This window comes from Phocoena sinus, chromosome 14 (assembly GCF_008692025.1).
Source record: "Phocoena sinus isolate mPhoSin1 chromosome 14, mPhoSin1.pri, whole genome shotgun sequence".
Taxonomy (NCBI): Eukaryota; Metazoa; Chordata; class Mammalia; order Artiodactyla; family Phocoenidae; genus Phocoena; species Phocoena sinus.
In genome coordinates this window covers 73904291-73919417 of record NC_045776.1, presented here as the reverse complement: position 1 = coordinate 73919417, position 15127 = coordinate 73904291, and the positions used below count along the sequence as shown (strand labels likewise).

Here is a 15127-nt window from a genome sequence, read left to right as displayed (position 1 = left end):
GATTTAGATTTAGATTTAGATGAGGTCTCCATCTCTGTAAATCCTGAAGCTCTCGCTGACTGTCTGCTTTGTATACTGGGGCCAGCTGACTCTGTTTCTGAATCAACACACAGAGGAAGGGAAACCTAGTCTCAGACTTGCACTGCACGTCCTTGGCATGTTGGACAGGAGAAGATGGACACATGTTTGTTAGAAACAATTATAAAGATGTATTTGAACTTTCAGCCAAAATTGGGCCTTGGCTTGCACAGCTCCAATCCTGGAGACATTGCATCCTTAGGGAATAGAATGAAAGGACATTTCTTAAGGTATTTGGTCAATGCTAAACAAGTTTATGATCTCTTTTTATTAGGGTCTATTTTTTCATTGTATTTTGCCTACACTGTTTTTTAAAATTTATATTAAACACAGAAGATCTCTGTTTTACCTGTCATTCCCCAAATAAACATTCACCCCAAAGTACAGGCGAGTCAACATGGTTCCTCCTGAGCCGGCCAGAGACCCCTGGTACCCCAGCTTATGTCTGACCAGTGCTTGCAGAGGGGGTTGGGGTGCGTTGCAGGGTGTGACAGGGATCAGACCTCAGGGTCTTTCTTCTCTCATCGTAGGCAGCTTCGGTCAGATTCAGGCCATGACAATGACTGAAGGCAGTAAAAGAGAATTCTGGTAGTTCCTGAAGTCTGGGGGGCCCCTTGCTGGTCCACTCTGTAAATCTAAAATAAGCTGATGCTCCCATGGGATTGCAGCTGCACCAAAGGGCTGGTTATTTCTTTACCAGGCTGGGACCATTCCAGTGAAGCATCTTTTAAAGTCTGACTTCCTATTTCCATGCCAGGTCATCAGGCTGGTTGGTATCTGACTGACAGGGAGATGTTTATCCTTCCCTGTCCCCACTGCTGCCCTTTGTCCCATTCTCACACCAACAGGTGGACTTCTTGGAGGATGTCCTCCGCTCCTCCTGCGCCTGCGGCTGACTCCGTCTGGAGTGGGCGGAGTGACATTTCCTCTCGCCCCCAGTGCACGAGTGGACAGGCTTTCCGGCCCTGTTTCTCTGCGCACACCTGGCAGGTCTTTATCGCAAGCTTGTTTTGATCGGGTGCTACCAGTCATGAGCTTTCCTTCTGGGCGCTTCTTCTAGGGGTGTCTCCCCCTCCCGGAGCCGTGCTGGTGTTACACTCCCTGCCCCTCGAGTTCCCACTGGCGATGGCCTTCGCAGAGCAGCTGCTGTCCTGGAAGTCGGAGGATGGCGAAGGGAGATCTGAAGATGAGCCTGACACCATCCCGACGTCCGTCCTCCTGCAAGTGGTGGAACTGCTCGGTGAGGCCTCCCTTCCCTCAGGGTCAGGCTGGTGGAGCTGGCCGGGTGCCTGGGGAAGGAGCTGGCCGGTGCGCCTGGGGTGGCCACAGTGGCCTGGGTGGTGACAGCTCTTGTCAGCTTGTTGTCAGTTGGGCTTGGGGAATTGAGTGGAAAGTGTAGCCTAGACTTCCAAATCCATGATTTGCAGGGTACTTCCATTATTTTGAGGGGTGGCATCTAACCGGGAAAATAAGATTAATTTTATCATACTTTACTTTAAAGCACTAACATATGCCATTGTTGTAACTTTGATTCTGTAACATTGTTCACTTTCATACCACCCTTCACCTTCAGACATTATGACCTCACAGCACCTGAAAGGTTACAGAGAGAGGGCATTGTAGCCAAACTCCTGGAATGGTAAACTTAAAGAGTTGTGAACTTAGCCTATAAATTTACTTCAAAATTTTTCTAAATCTTGAGTTTTAATTAATGATATGTCTGCTTAAGTGGTTAGGGATAAAAATACTGATATCTGCAACTTATTTTGAAATAATCAAAAACTAAGATGAGTCTGTGGATGAACAGAGGGAAAGAGAGATGTGTAATAAAACAAACAGCTTTGTCACACATGTAATAACGTTAATGGTAGAATCTAGGTGGTGGGCATCCGAATGTTGACTGTATAAGGTGTTCAACTTTTTTATATTTTTGTATTTTTTCAAAAATACAAAATGTTGGTGTTGGAGGGAAAAACATGTTGGCAAACTCAGGTCCCCTCAGGGGTCAGGGAGATGATGTAAGTGAGAGGAATTCAAGAGAGAAGTGGACCCAGGACCTCCAGGGAACTGGAGGGCATGTGTCCTGTGGGGCAGCCACTGAGCCCTACTACTCATTTGCTGTGTAAGAATGTGGCCCTAGTCCTGCCAGATACTGTCACTTTTTATTTCAAGAAAAGCCAGAAATCTAGATATTGATGTGAATTTCCCAGTTTCTAAATGTTGACAACTAATTCACATTCTTTAAAACACATTGGGCAGGGGGTCGGAAGAGGTGAGCAGGGAACCACTGGCTGGGGGAACGAGATGTATGTGGCCGGTCTCAGCTCTCGGGCCACCATTTGCAATTTTGGTGGAGATTTCTCTCCAAGGCCATCGTCTTCCAGAAATGTCCAATGGCAGAGGAAGGACAACAGAGAAGGAAATAGGAGCACATGAGGGCCTGGCCTTAGACCCCATTGGCCTTTATTCCCTGTCAGTGGCTGCATGAGCACCATGTCCCGTGACAGCCATGAGTTAATTACCAATTAGAATTATCAAAACAGCATCACCCCTGAGACCAGTCAGCCTAGTCCCCTCCTTCGTGGGTGCTGGGCCTAATTGGGATTCTCGGTAAGTCAGCCAGACCTGGCCGTTGGGACTCCCTGTCCACAATGTGACTGGGGATAGAAGACACGCATCTGGCACGAAGGGGACCTTGGCACAGATGTGTGTGGCCCACGGTTGTTCTAGACAGTGTTTCCTAGACTTCAGTCATTCTCATGCCACCTTTATGTGATTTCTGCCACATCTACAAGTCATGCCTATCACCATTTATTGATTTGTTTTTATGGCAATGAACTCCTTTCTCCTTTTTTTAAACTTATACTGAATTTTAAAAGAAACTTTATCTTGCTACTTTAAACAGAAAATTCGTATCCCTTGCCATAACTAGAAGATACTTATAAAATTAAAAAGTTAAGCAGTTACTGTTAAGAAATTCTGGCTAACTACTGTTCCCTGTCGAAGGCTCTGAGTCTCTGGGCTATTCTCTATTAAGAATATTCTAGCCCCAGAGTGAGGCTTTCTTGTTGACAAAATCAGGACTGAAAGAGGAGTTTAAAAGGAATCATTTTTCTGTGTGTATTTCTGAGCTATCTGGTAAAATTGGATCGTATGCCCCCAGTAGTAAGCGTCCCGTGGTTCAGGAAACATTATGCTAATGATTTGTCACCAACCTGCTTAATAACTTTATGAGAAAGAAAACAATGATTTCAGGGTCAGAGCTGTAGAAGCTGGCTCCATGCGGTCACCTGCCACAGGGGTGAAGGCCACCGGCTCTGGGCCCAACCTGCCCGGCTCTGCCCCGTGAGATTGTGTGACTGTGTGGCAGCCGTGTGAGTCCTTCAGCTCTTTGAGCCTCCGTTTCTTCATCTGTGAGATGGGGATGAAGGATGTAATGTTTGTTTCACGCGGTCGCTGTGAGGGCTGCCTCCATTAAAGTGCCTTAGAACAGTGCCTGGCACATAGTAAGCTCTGTATAGGTGATTTTTTTTTTTTTTTTTTTTTGCTGTCATTCACCTCAGGAAACTTCCTGTGGACCACAGACATGGCGGCCTGCGTGAAAGAGCTGGTTTTCCACCTCCTGGCAGAGCTCCTGCGCACAGTGCACAGCCTGGAGCAGAGGAAGCACCCTGCCGGCCTGTCCTCGTCCATCGCCCTCCAGCTGAACCCCTGCCTGGCCATGCTGATGGCCCTGCAGTCAGAGCTCCACAAGCTGTACGACGAGGAGACGCAGAGCTGGGTCTCGGGCAGCACGTGCGGTGGCTCGGGGACCGTAGCGGCCACCGACCAGGGCAGGTTCTCTACGTATTTCCACGCGCTCATGGAAGGGTGCCTGGCGGTGGCCGAGGTGACCCTGCCTACCAACATGAGTGTCACTGCCAGCGGGGTGACGTCGGCGACTGCCCCAAACCTCAGCGACTCGTCGTCCTCCTCGTCGTCCTCCCCAGGACAGACGCCGCAGAGCCCCAGCCTCCTGTCCAAGAGGAAGAAAGTCAAGATGAAGCGGGAAAAGGCCTCCTCCTCCGGGAAGCGCCAGTCCTCGCGCTCAGTGGACTCGGACCCCGCCGTGCTGAGCATCGGGGGCGGCAAGCCCGAAGACATGCTGTGGTTCCATCGTGCCCTGACCTTGCTCATCATCCTCCGGCACCTCACCAGGAAGGACCCGCAGGGGCTGGGTGTGACGAGCGACGCCATCGCCGACGCCTGCCAGGCCCTGGTGGGTCCCACCGCCCATAGCCGCTTGCTGGTGATCTCTGGGATCCCCACCCACCTGGACGAGGGCATCGTCAGAGGCGCCATCCGCAAGGCCTGCAACGCCCACGGCGGGGTCTTCAAAGACGAGATCTACATCCCCCTGCAGGACGAAGACCCCAAGAAGCCAAAAGACAAGGCCGAGGGCGGTGATGGGAAAGCTGAGCCAGAGAAGACCCTTGGCTTCCCCAGCACAGACAGCTTGGAGGTCAGCACGTCCCGCAGCCCGACCCCCGCCATGAGCATCAGTGCGTCTGCGTCCACCAGTCAAGCCTCCATCTGCAGCTCCCAGGGCATCTTGCAGACGGTCAGCGACGTCTCCACGGAACCGCTGCCCTCGGGCCTAGAGCTGCCCATCCCTGCGGGCTTATTGGAGCCCCACGTAGTGTCCAGCCAGGAGAGCCTGGACGTTTCCCTATGCAGCACCAGCAGCCTGGGCAGCCTTGGGAGCCTGGGGGAGCCACTGGACAACGCAGAAACGGCCTCAGTGTCAGACATGGGCTCCATGTACACAGTCACGTCCCTGGACAACCAGCCCCTCACAGCACGCCCCATCAAAGGCTTTGCGGTTGTGGAGGTAAGCACCTCACGCCTTGGCAACCACTTAAATCATGAGCGGTTAGAATCCCCCAGGCCTCTTTAAGCCTTCCAATATTATTTCCAAGGGACTAAGTAATAGGTGACATTGGGGCACTTAGCGGGCTCCCTGAGGCAGCTCTTGGAAACAGCAGTGATCAATCATGTTGATTATCTGTATTTGAGGTCCCATCTCTTGAGTGTGATAGCAAGTCTGTCAGGAAGTCAGTACAGTTCATTGCAGAGTGTGGGAGGGGCTCCAGGGGCTGACCTTTCCTGATGGGTGGGCATCATCGAGTGTTTTCCAACTCAGGCCCCAGTGGCCTCTTTTTGAGTGGCTTTGGGTTGTTTTAACCGTTGCCATTGGCAGGAGGGACCCCCACCGAGCAGGGAGAGAACAGACTTGCCATTCTGTTCGGAGTGATTCTGAGCTTCAGATGCTGCGCGTGTTGCCAGATTACATTTCCACTTCAAGATCCCATGTGTTTTCTGGGCCTCCTTGTTTAGAAATCCTGCATCCTGTGTCTTCCTGCCCCCTGTGTAACGGGAGTCAGGTGCAGAGTAAAAACCATCCTCGCCCTTATTAGATATGGAGGGGAAGGCACTAGGAGGAGAACTTGCACCCCCTTGCTCCCCACCCCACGGGCTCTGACAGGAGAGCTCAAAGATCCAGGGGTTGGCTTCCTCCCAGAATCTGTCCACCTTCTCCCTGCGGAGTTTCTCGGAGCCAAGCGTGGACTTGAACCCCCGGGGCATCTGCGTAGAGCCACAGACCTGACCGGGGTTTAGCAACAGAGATGTCCAGTTGAGCTGTTCTCCTGCAAGTTACCACTTTCGGCACATACGAGAGACTTTGCTGGGAAGGCCAGCTTGCCCCGGTCAGGCTGCGCTCCCAACGCTGAAGACAGTAGAGGGTTTCAGGGACAGACGGAAGGGAAAGAAAGTTCATACAGCTAGCTGAGTGACTGGTCTCTCCACTCAAATCCTTACCCTTTTCCTTGTTCACACAGATCAGATCCCGAGCCAAAATCGAGAAAATCCGAGCGAGTTTATTTAACAATAATGACTTGATTGGTTTGTCAAGTTTGGATGGTGAAGATGAATTGATGGAAATGTCAACAGAAGAGATACTCACTGTGTCTGTAGTAAATCAGAGTTTGTTTGATACACAGGGGAGCCCAGGGTTAGAAGATTATTTCAATGATAAGTCAATTAAAGGTAGGTTATAGATGTTTTTTTAATTAATAGACTTTTTTTAAGAAATTTATAGAAAAAAAACTGAGCAAAAATCATACCCCTCTTGGGACTTCCCTGGCAGTCCAGTGGTTAGGACTCAGTGCTTTCACTGCCACAGGCCTGGGTTTGATCCCTGGTCAGGGAACTAAGATCCAGCAAGCCACACAGCGCGGCCAAAAAAAAAAATCATACCCCTCTCCATGTCCTGTTTTCCCTATTTTTAACATCTTACCTTAAAGAGGAGCTCTGGGGGTCAAAGATTTAAGAAGTGATTCAGGGAACGTTGGGAAGATGGTTCACTGCTTGGTTAACAGAAGGTGCGTTGTGTACATGATGTGAAGAGAACACTGCTGCTCCCCCAGGAGAGCCATCAGGGCTCTGAAGGCCAGCGGGCAGGCCCTGCCAGAGGCCCTGCCACAGGCCCCCACACCAAGCCCTCAGGTGCTCCTGTTTCCTGCCACAGCCTTGAATGTGGGCTTGCATTCAAGTTGCTTTTTTCCTTTTGTCTAGTCAGGCTTCCCCTTGTTTGAGTTCAAGTGTATTTATTTTGTTCTGTCCTCTAGAGCTAGAATGTACCATGTACATTGCTGGTAATCATTTAGTCAATATGCTCAAGGACAGCTAACACCTCGCCCTTTAAAATGAATTCTTGGGGAAGAACCGATTCCGGTTCCTTTTTCACAAAAGTCCCACTTTGTCATTCTCGTGGATCTTATGTGGGGGGACCCTACCCTGTCTGGCTTCCCCACTTCTTCTGTTCAGCCAGGACCCGGGCTCTATCGAGGCCCCACAGAGGGGGATCTAGCAGATCCTGAGGCCAAGAGCTCACCCCCAGCTTCGCTTCAGAAGCAGCAGCGATTTTTCTCCTTTCTTTTTATAACTGTAGTTCTTTGTGTTGTTGTCTTTATTTTGCATCAGTCTCTCTCAAATTTTTAAATTTATGTTTTTTCTAACTCTTTAATATTGTTTGAAAGTTCATAATAGAGTTGTTGAGTTTGCTCTGCTTTATGTTTTCTGAGGACAGAAATGTAATATTGAGTATGGATTTTGTTGTTGTTTCAAATTATTATCCCCCAGTCATGAAATTTTGAAATACTCCCACAGGGCTGGGACCAGAGTGAGGTAAATGAGGCCACAGAATTTAATGGGGCTCCAAAACAACTCAGTAATCTAGATAAATAATTATTTTAATATAATACTTATGAAAGTCAAAATTAATGCAAAATATCCATGGTGAACAAACTTAAAATTTTAAATAAAGACGGGACCAGTATTAATGATTTTTCCTTTTGCGTCAGGCTTTAATATGGCCCTGCACAGTACTTCTAATATTTCACTCATCATGGGTTTCTTGTATTAATTTTGATTTTTTTGAAGGACCGCGTTACAATGTGTATCTTGATCCCTGAGTTTTTTGGGACTCTTGTGCGTGAGGGGCTGCCTCTCTCTCCTCGCCCTGGTTTCAGCCCTGTTCCCTTATTAGTGAGTACGGTGCCCACTCGGCTCTCAGCTCCCCACGTGGGGGTGGCTAGTGTACGATCTGTGGGAACCCTGGGGTCTTTTTCTGCCATAATTAATGCTTTGCCAGTCTTTTCATGCTTTAATCCGAATTTAGTTCTAGCTCCTGATTGTATTATGGTCAAACCTTCCACGTAAGATACTCAGTCTTTTGATAACACATTTGCCACGTTACAGCCACACGCATTTTGCTCAATACTCTTTTAAGCTGTGGTTCTACTGAATCAGCTCTTAGATCTTGACCACGCCTTCCACACACCTGTCTCCTCACCCTCAGCCCAGATGCCCAGGGGACCTTTGTGCTCTGGCTCCTGAAGCCCGGCCTGAGCTGGGTGTGCCTCTGGAGGGCCAGACCCCCAGAGAGAGGGGATGAGGAGGCTGGGCAGGAGGACAGGGTGTGATGAGCAAGTCAGTCCTGCCCGCAGGTGGGGGCCCTTGGCCACGAGGAGCATGCAGATGCAGTGGAGCATCCTGTTCCACTGGGAACATTCCTGACTGACCCCTTAGGAAAGGCGAGAGCATCTTCTGGAGTGCTTCTTTGGGGAACAAAAAAAACAAGTGTTTTTTTTCTCGTGCTCAGGGACAGTTTTCTTGTATCTGAGAGAACTTTCTTTTCCACCTGCTGGCTGGGCCAGGTTTCAAATGCATCCTCTAATAATAACTATTGAACAACTTGTACTTTGCACTAAAAGTACTTGCAGCCTCTACATCCTCTTGCTCCTTGGGGACTATCCATCACAGACATGTTGAAGTTAAGGGAGGTTCAACCTCCATGATAAAGAGACCCTAGAGTACAGTAACTCAGACCCAGTGGAAGTTCATTTCCTGCACATGTAAGAGTCCAGGGTGAGCCCTGAGGTCTGCCATTCGGGGGCTTGTTATCTCCACGCAGCCAGTGGCGGGGATGAGTGCAGAAGAGAATATGATCTCAGAGAAGCAGCAGTGAGCCGTGGCGTGAAGTGAGATCTTAGTTCCCTGCCCAGGAATTGAACCTGGGTAGCCTGGATGAAAACCAGGAATCCTAGCCGGTGGACCAGCAAGGGCTAGAGGCTAGAAGCAAAGTTCCCCTGGCCCTCACCCCCATTGAAAAATGTGTTTCTCAAGGAGGCGAGAACTGTAAAAACAGGTACAAAGTTTATTATTGGGGACACAGAACAACAACAAGTGGGAGAACACACAGAGAAACAGTTTGTTGAGTTGACAGAAGCAAGGCAGAGATGCACACCGGGAGAGGAAGGGTGTGGGTGTCCTCCCTAATGAGGAGGAGTCCAGTAAAGAGGCGGAGAAGTCATGCATTATAGGGCAGTTCTTCCGGGTCTTTGTTTACCTTTGGCCAATTACTTGGTTTCTTTTTCCACACCTGCCCTGCCCTAGGACCCTCCCCAACAGGCGTGCACAACTTTTTTCCAAGATGGGTTCCACCCCAGAGGCCTATGGGAGGGCCTTGGCATCACATATTATGGGGTGGTGCCCCTTCCTTTTTGAGCCCCAAGGAGCCTTTCTGTGCATGTGCAATGTCTCCCTTGCCCCAAGGATGGGAAATACATTATGTGACCTCTTGATCTTTACTCAGAACAGGGTTTAGCCCCTCTCTGTCCCGGCCATAACTGTTACCTCAAAGTGTCCACAGGAAACAAAGCCTGGCTATTTACCCTGTTCCTGTTGTTATTTCTATTTCGAAGTGCAAACAGGAGGCTGGTTCTAAATAGCTAACCTGGAGCCCACCTATCTCCTGTCTCAGGAAATGCAAACAGGGGGCTAGTTGCAAGTGTCCAGCCTGAAGTCCATCTTTTTCTCGCCCCAAGAAATGTAAACAGGAGGCCAGTTGTAAATGCCTAGCCTGGATCCCATCTGTGTCCTGCCTGAAGCAGACTGGCCCAGGAGGGGCCCATGTCACGGGGCCGCACCTCATGGCACCACTCTTCACGGCAGAGAAGGCTGGGCGTGTAACTGAGGTGTGCGGGCAGAAAGGGGACACCAGGTCTCAGTGGACAGCTCATCATCACCACTAACCACCCATTACCCACTTTCAAAAATAAATCATTGATGAAAAGTAAATCAGATGCTGCAGGGCTTATCCTGACGTAGCGTGTTCACTGCAGAATCATTTGCCCTCCCTCCATTCTGTAACAGGTGAGAAGCTGGTGCCCGGGGCCAGAGAGGTGCTGACGGAGATATTTAAGAGCTGCGCCCACTCAGAGCAGATGCTAAGCCTGACACCAGCAAAGCCCATCAAAGTGTCTGACATTTATCTCAGCAAAGAGCAGATCAACTCCCAGACGCCAGGCAACCTCCTCCACCTCTTCTTCACCAATGTTCGGCCCCCCAAAAAGGTGCTGGAGGACCAGCTCACCCAGGTAGCCGCCCCATCCCCGCCGCACCCGTGCTGGGCCTTGCGTGCCCCTGGGGCTGAGTCTGAGCCCCCCCCCTCCCCCCGCTCCGGTGCTCCGCAGATCCTGAGGAAGTACGGCGTGCCAAAACCCAAGTTCGACAAGAGCAAGTACAGCAAGGCGGGGAAGGAACAGCACCCCGGGAAGGTGGTGAGCACCAAGCGGCCCATCACCAAGCCTCCCGCCAAGGACAAGGCCGTGCTCAACAGCGCCAGGTGGGTGACCGAGGAGCTCGGAAGGTGGGCCGGGCAGGGGGACGCGGGGCCACCTCCTAGCAGGCTTCCTGGGAGGCTGTTGGCGCCTTGGGGGAGCCAGACATCCTGGCTCTTCTCTGCTCTGCTGCCGGGGTCCATTTCGCCCTTGCCTTCGTCAGCTGGAAGAGAACGTTTCATTTTGCCCACAAGGATAGTAAAATCTGGACCATGCAGGCTGGAAAGCAGACCAGTCTGAATTAATAAAACATCTAAAATGTACAGAATTGTTTAAAAAGTCTAACTTCTTTTACCCACACAATAATGCACAGTTATTGTATGAAAGACTGTAAAGTGCACCCGTGCATATTGGAAAACACTGAAATACCCCCAACGTAGCAACTGCTTTTAACATTTAAGTGCAGGATGTTTTATTTGTGCATACGTATTATCTTGTTACATTGTAAATGGCTAAACTAGTACAATATTCAAAAGCATATGCAGTGAAAAGCCACTCCTCTTCCTCTCCATCCTTAAGCCTCCCAGCTCCCGTGCCTGAGGCTGCAGTGTCACTTTCGTAGCCTTGCAGAACTGTTCTGGGTGTACACGAGCAAGTGTACGCGTACCCAGAGGTCGGGAACTGTACAAAATGCCTGTACCTTGCTGTTTCTATTTACTCCTGATCTTGGAGATGATTCCATATCAGCACAAAAAGAACTTCCCCCGTTCCTCTTTTAAAGTAGCTCCATAATATTCCATGTGTGGATATGCACACATATTTAGTAGAATTTTCTTTAGAAACATGTTTATGACTCTCAAGTTGAAATTCAGGTAGTGAAGTACTACCGAGCAGAAGTCTCTAGAGGACTTGTTTAAGTCGTCAGAGAAAAAAGTGTCTTAAAATTTTATTAATTAATTATACATAAACGGGGCTTTTAAGTCAGTACTGTCCCATAGAGCTTTCTGTGACGATGGAAATGTGCATTTCTCTGTCTGTGCTACTCACCACAGTGGCCACTAACCACACACGGCTGCTGAGCACTTGAAGTGCGGCGAGTGCCACCAAGGAACTGGACTTGTAATTTTAATCAATTTAAACTTAAGTAGCTACATCTGGCCAGTGCCTGCTTCTTGGACAGTACAGCTCTGAAGTATGTAGAAAGAATGTTTGAAAAGTGTCTCTTCGAGATTTTCCACATTTTAAAGCATCAAATTGTCCTCATAATTTGCTCAGGAAACTTTTCTTGGTCAGAACAAAGCTGATCTTGACCCCCGCCCTGTCTGAACCATCAGCTGTAGTTGGGGGAGGGTGAACGAATGCCTGGTGAGGTTCTGCATTCCCCCCACCAGGAGGAGGTGTGGGCGTGAGGAATTCTGATTCTGGTGCTTTGGTCTACAGCAGGACTGCCTTGAGCGAGAAGAAGCCCACTGTGAAGCCGAAGTCACCGGAAAAGAGCAAGCCGGACGAAAAGGACCCAGAAAAGTCACCCACCAAAAAACAAGAAGGTGAACAAGCAACTTGGGCCTGATGCGGGCTTGGGGCTGCTTCCATCCTAGAGATGGCGGCGCAGCCTGGGATCCAGCCTCTTTGCTTTCCCCTGACCGCCTGGCTCCCTCGGGTTTTAGTTTAGGCAGGGCAGCCCTGCCCAAGACTCAGAAGACATCCCTGGCCAACTGCGATTATTGCTCCAGGACTCCATCTCTGCTGACCTGAACTGATGGAGGTTAGAATAGCAGCTCCAGAAATACCATACTCCCAAGGGAAGAATAGATGATTGCGATTGAAAGTAAAGATTGAAAATCTGCTCAGAAATTTTCTTCCAGAAGGGCACTTACCTGGGACATTAGAACCTTATCTTCCTAAAGGCCCAAGCAGACTTGGAGAAAGCTATTATTGTCACAAAAATTGCCTAGTCAGTCGGGAATGTTTCTGAGATACAGAAAGACGAGACCGGGGGGGAAAGCGCTGCACCACTTGGTCACCAGCCCGAGGAGGTGAGGCAGCAGCTCAGACCCGTCAGGTTGGGGGTTATGTGTGTCCTTGAGCAGTCGGGTGGAGACAGTCTGTTAACAGACCCTGGAGTGACGGCAGGAGACGGGGGTGGGGTTAGATGAATTGGGCCCTGAAAGAGAGGGTGCAGTGGGAGCATGTTGTGGGACCCCCTCTTCTCACCGATTCCTAACACTGTGAACACTTTTCCATCAGTCCCTGAGGAAAAGTACCTGACATTGGAAGGATTTCACAAGTTTGTTATTGACCGAGCCAAGCAAGACATCCGTAGTGTCTGGAGGGCGATTTTATCCTGTGGTTACGATCTTCATTTTGAGAGGTAAGAGGCTGTCAACCCAGTTGATACCTTGTGTAAAAATTGTTCTCAGAGAGAGTGGCACGGACGTATATACACTACCAAATGTAAAACAGACAGCTAGTGGGAAGCAGCCGCATAGCACAGGGAGATCAGCTCGGTGCTTTGTGACCACCTAGAGGGGTGGGATAGGGAGGGTGTGAGGGAGGGAAACGCAAGAGGGAGGGGATATGGGGATATAGGTATACCTATAGCTGGTTCACTTTGTTATACAGCAGAAACTGACACACCATTGTAAAGCAGTTATACTCCAATAAAGATGTTAAAAAAAAAAAATTGTTCTCAGCTACTAGACGCTTCCCCAAGCAATTACTCCCAGGGAAGCCATTCCATCTGGCCTGTTTTTAATGCCTATTGAGTTATTTTCCAATTTTTCCTAATTGTTTTTTTTTCAATATTTTTATTTTTATACTTTTTACATCTTTCTTGGAGTATAATTTATTTTTACATCTTTATTGGAGTACAATGGTGTGTTAGTTTCTGCTTTATAACAAAGTGAATCAGTTATACATATACATATGTTCCCATATCTCTTCCTTCTTGCGTCTCCCTCCCTCCCACCCTCCCTATCCCACCCCTGTAGGTGGTCACAAAGCACTGAGCTGATCTCGCTGTGCTATGCGGCTGCTTCCCACTAGCTGTCTGTTTTACATTTGGTAGTGTATATATGTCCGTGCCTCTGTCTCGCTTTGTCACAGATTACCCTTCCCCCTCCCCATATTTCCTAATTGTTAATGTGGATTTTCCAGCCTGTTTGAAACAGTGTTCTGTAGAACAGAAATTCACTGTCTCGCAGTTCTGGAGGCTGGAAGCCCAAGATCAAGGTGTCAACAGGGTTAGTTTCTCTGGAGGGCTCTCCTTGGCTTACAGACGGCCACCTTTGTGCTGTGTGCTCAGGTGGCCCTTCCTCTGTGTGCCTGCATCCCTGGTATCTCTCCCTCTTCTTATGAGGACAACAGTCCTATTGGATTAGGGCCCCACCCTGTGACCTCATTTAACCTAATGACCTCTTTAAAGACTCTGTCTCCAAATACAGTCACATTGGCGGTTAGAGCGTCAGCATATGAATTGGCGGGAAGGGGACATTTCAGTCCCTAACAGGGATGATTTCTTATTCCAAAGAATCTTTTTTCTTTGGACTCACATATTCTCTCCCACTCTCCATTGCCCTCTCTCACTCCCAGGCAGGAGCACAGCAAGGTCCCGAGTCACCAGGTCTCCAGGGCCAAACTAAATATGGTTTCCCCTTTCTAGCTGTAAGTGAATCCCAAGCAGGCAAGATGTCTGCAAACCGAAAGGAATCTCCCTGCTCTCGCCCTCTGGCTCTGCCACACACAGGCCTACACGCCCGTTCCCACAGCAAGATGTACTGGGCCTCAGAGAAGGAATGGCTGCCAGAAGCATGCTTTTTTAAAACCCTGTTTTCAGAGTTGAGAAATTGTTTACTGCTTGGCACCAGCACTTTGTACCTTCACTGAAGGCTCAGAGTCGTTGCCCAGATGGGCCTTGGATCATGGTGACAGGGCCAAGTTCTTCGACTGGTTTTAGAAACCAGTAAGAGACACGACTTTGGGGGTTTTCGTTAAAAGCAGAATCACCTATTTTGGACTAGAAACTGCATTCCAAGTGAAAAGGGGACAAAATTGGACTGCAAATTAATTCCAAGGTGACACATTTGTAACAGCTGAAAGGGCTGGTTCACGTGTTGTTATGGGGCCACGGTGATGACACATCCAGCCTGGAAGAGGGGATCACCTCCTGAAGGCGCTAGGTCTCTCTGGGAGCACTCCTAGGGTAGGACAGAGGTGGCCTGCAGTGACGAGAGCCTGGCACCCGGCTCCACCACCTCCCTGAGACAGGTCCCTCTGCGCGATGCACCCTGTGTGGCATGTGACCCCCCTCGAGGTGCCACAGGTTCTGGAACGAGAGGCACCTGTCCACCCACCTGCCTGCCTGCAGGCCTTTCTTGGGTTAATAGCTCAATGTAGAATAAGGACACACACACTCGATAAAAACCTCATGCAGTATATTCAAACACAAAGGAGATTTCCTGTGATTCTGTGCCCAGGGGTAGTCACTTGGAAAGGTTTCAGTAAACACCTCTCCCAACATTTTTCCAGGAGTAGATGTTTCCAGTACTGTAGCGGGGAGCAGACAGGAAGTAGTGTCCTGCAGTGTGCTTTTTTCATTTTTCCACGTCATTTGATACTGTTCTACCAGATGACTTTAACGGCTGCCGAGCAGTCCGTTATTGGGGGTGGCGTAGCTTATGGCTGACGTTGCTGTAGCAAGGCAGCCCTCACAAACACACCTTTGCCTGCCTGCTCAAGGAGCCGCGTAGGGGAACCCTGGGGTGGGATCGCTGGGTAAAAGATGATGGCTTCAGTAACACCGGCAGCTGACACTTGCTGTGCCCTCGGAAGGGGCGGGGCACCGCGCTGTGTGCATCACAGGTGTCCTCAGCGACTCCTCCTGACAG

At 49.5% G+C, this 15127-nt stretch overlaps 1 protein-coding gene across 9 annotated transcripts in view; it reads left to right on the top strand.

Moving 5' to 3' along the window:
- HECTD4 (HECT domain E3 ubiquitin protein ligase 4) overlaps positions 1 to 15127 on the top strand; it is a 190588-nt gene that overhangs the window by 162932 nt on the left and 12529 nt on the right. For 8 of the 9 annotated variants that reach the window (XR_004353147.1, XM_032654317.1, XM_032654314.1 and 5 more), the window contains 7 exons: positions 1139 to 1318; positions 3642 to 4948; positions 5958 to 6165; positions 9835 to 10058; positions 10155 to 10306; positions 11682 to 11788; positions 12489 to 12612. Coding sequence is in view for 8 of the 9 variants with exons in the window: in XM_032654317.1 (XP_032510208.1) it covers positions 1139 to 1318; positions 3642 to 4948; positions 5958 to 6165; positions 9835 to 10058; positions 10155 to 10306; positions 11682 to 11788; positions 12489 to 12612 (2302 nt within the window). In the remaining variant the exon portion in view is untranslated. The remainder of the gene's footprint in view (positions 1 to 1138; positions 1319 to 3641; positions 4949 to 5957; positions 6166 to 9834; positions 10059 to 10154; positions 10307 to 11681; positions 11789 to 12488; positions 12613 to 15127) is intronic. The other variant, XM_032654313.1, reaches the window with a different exon arrangement.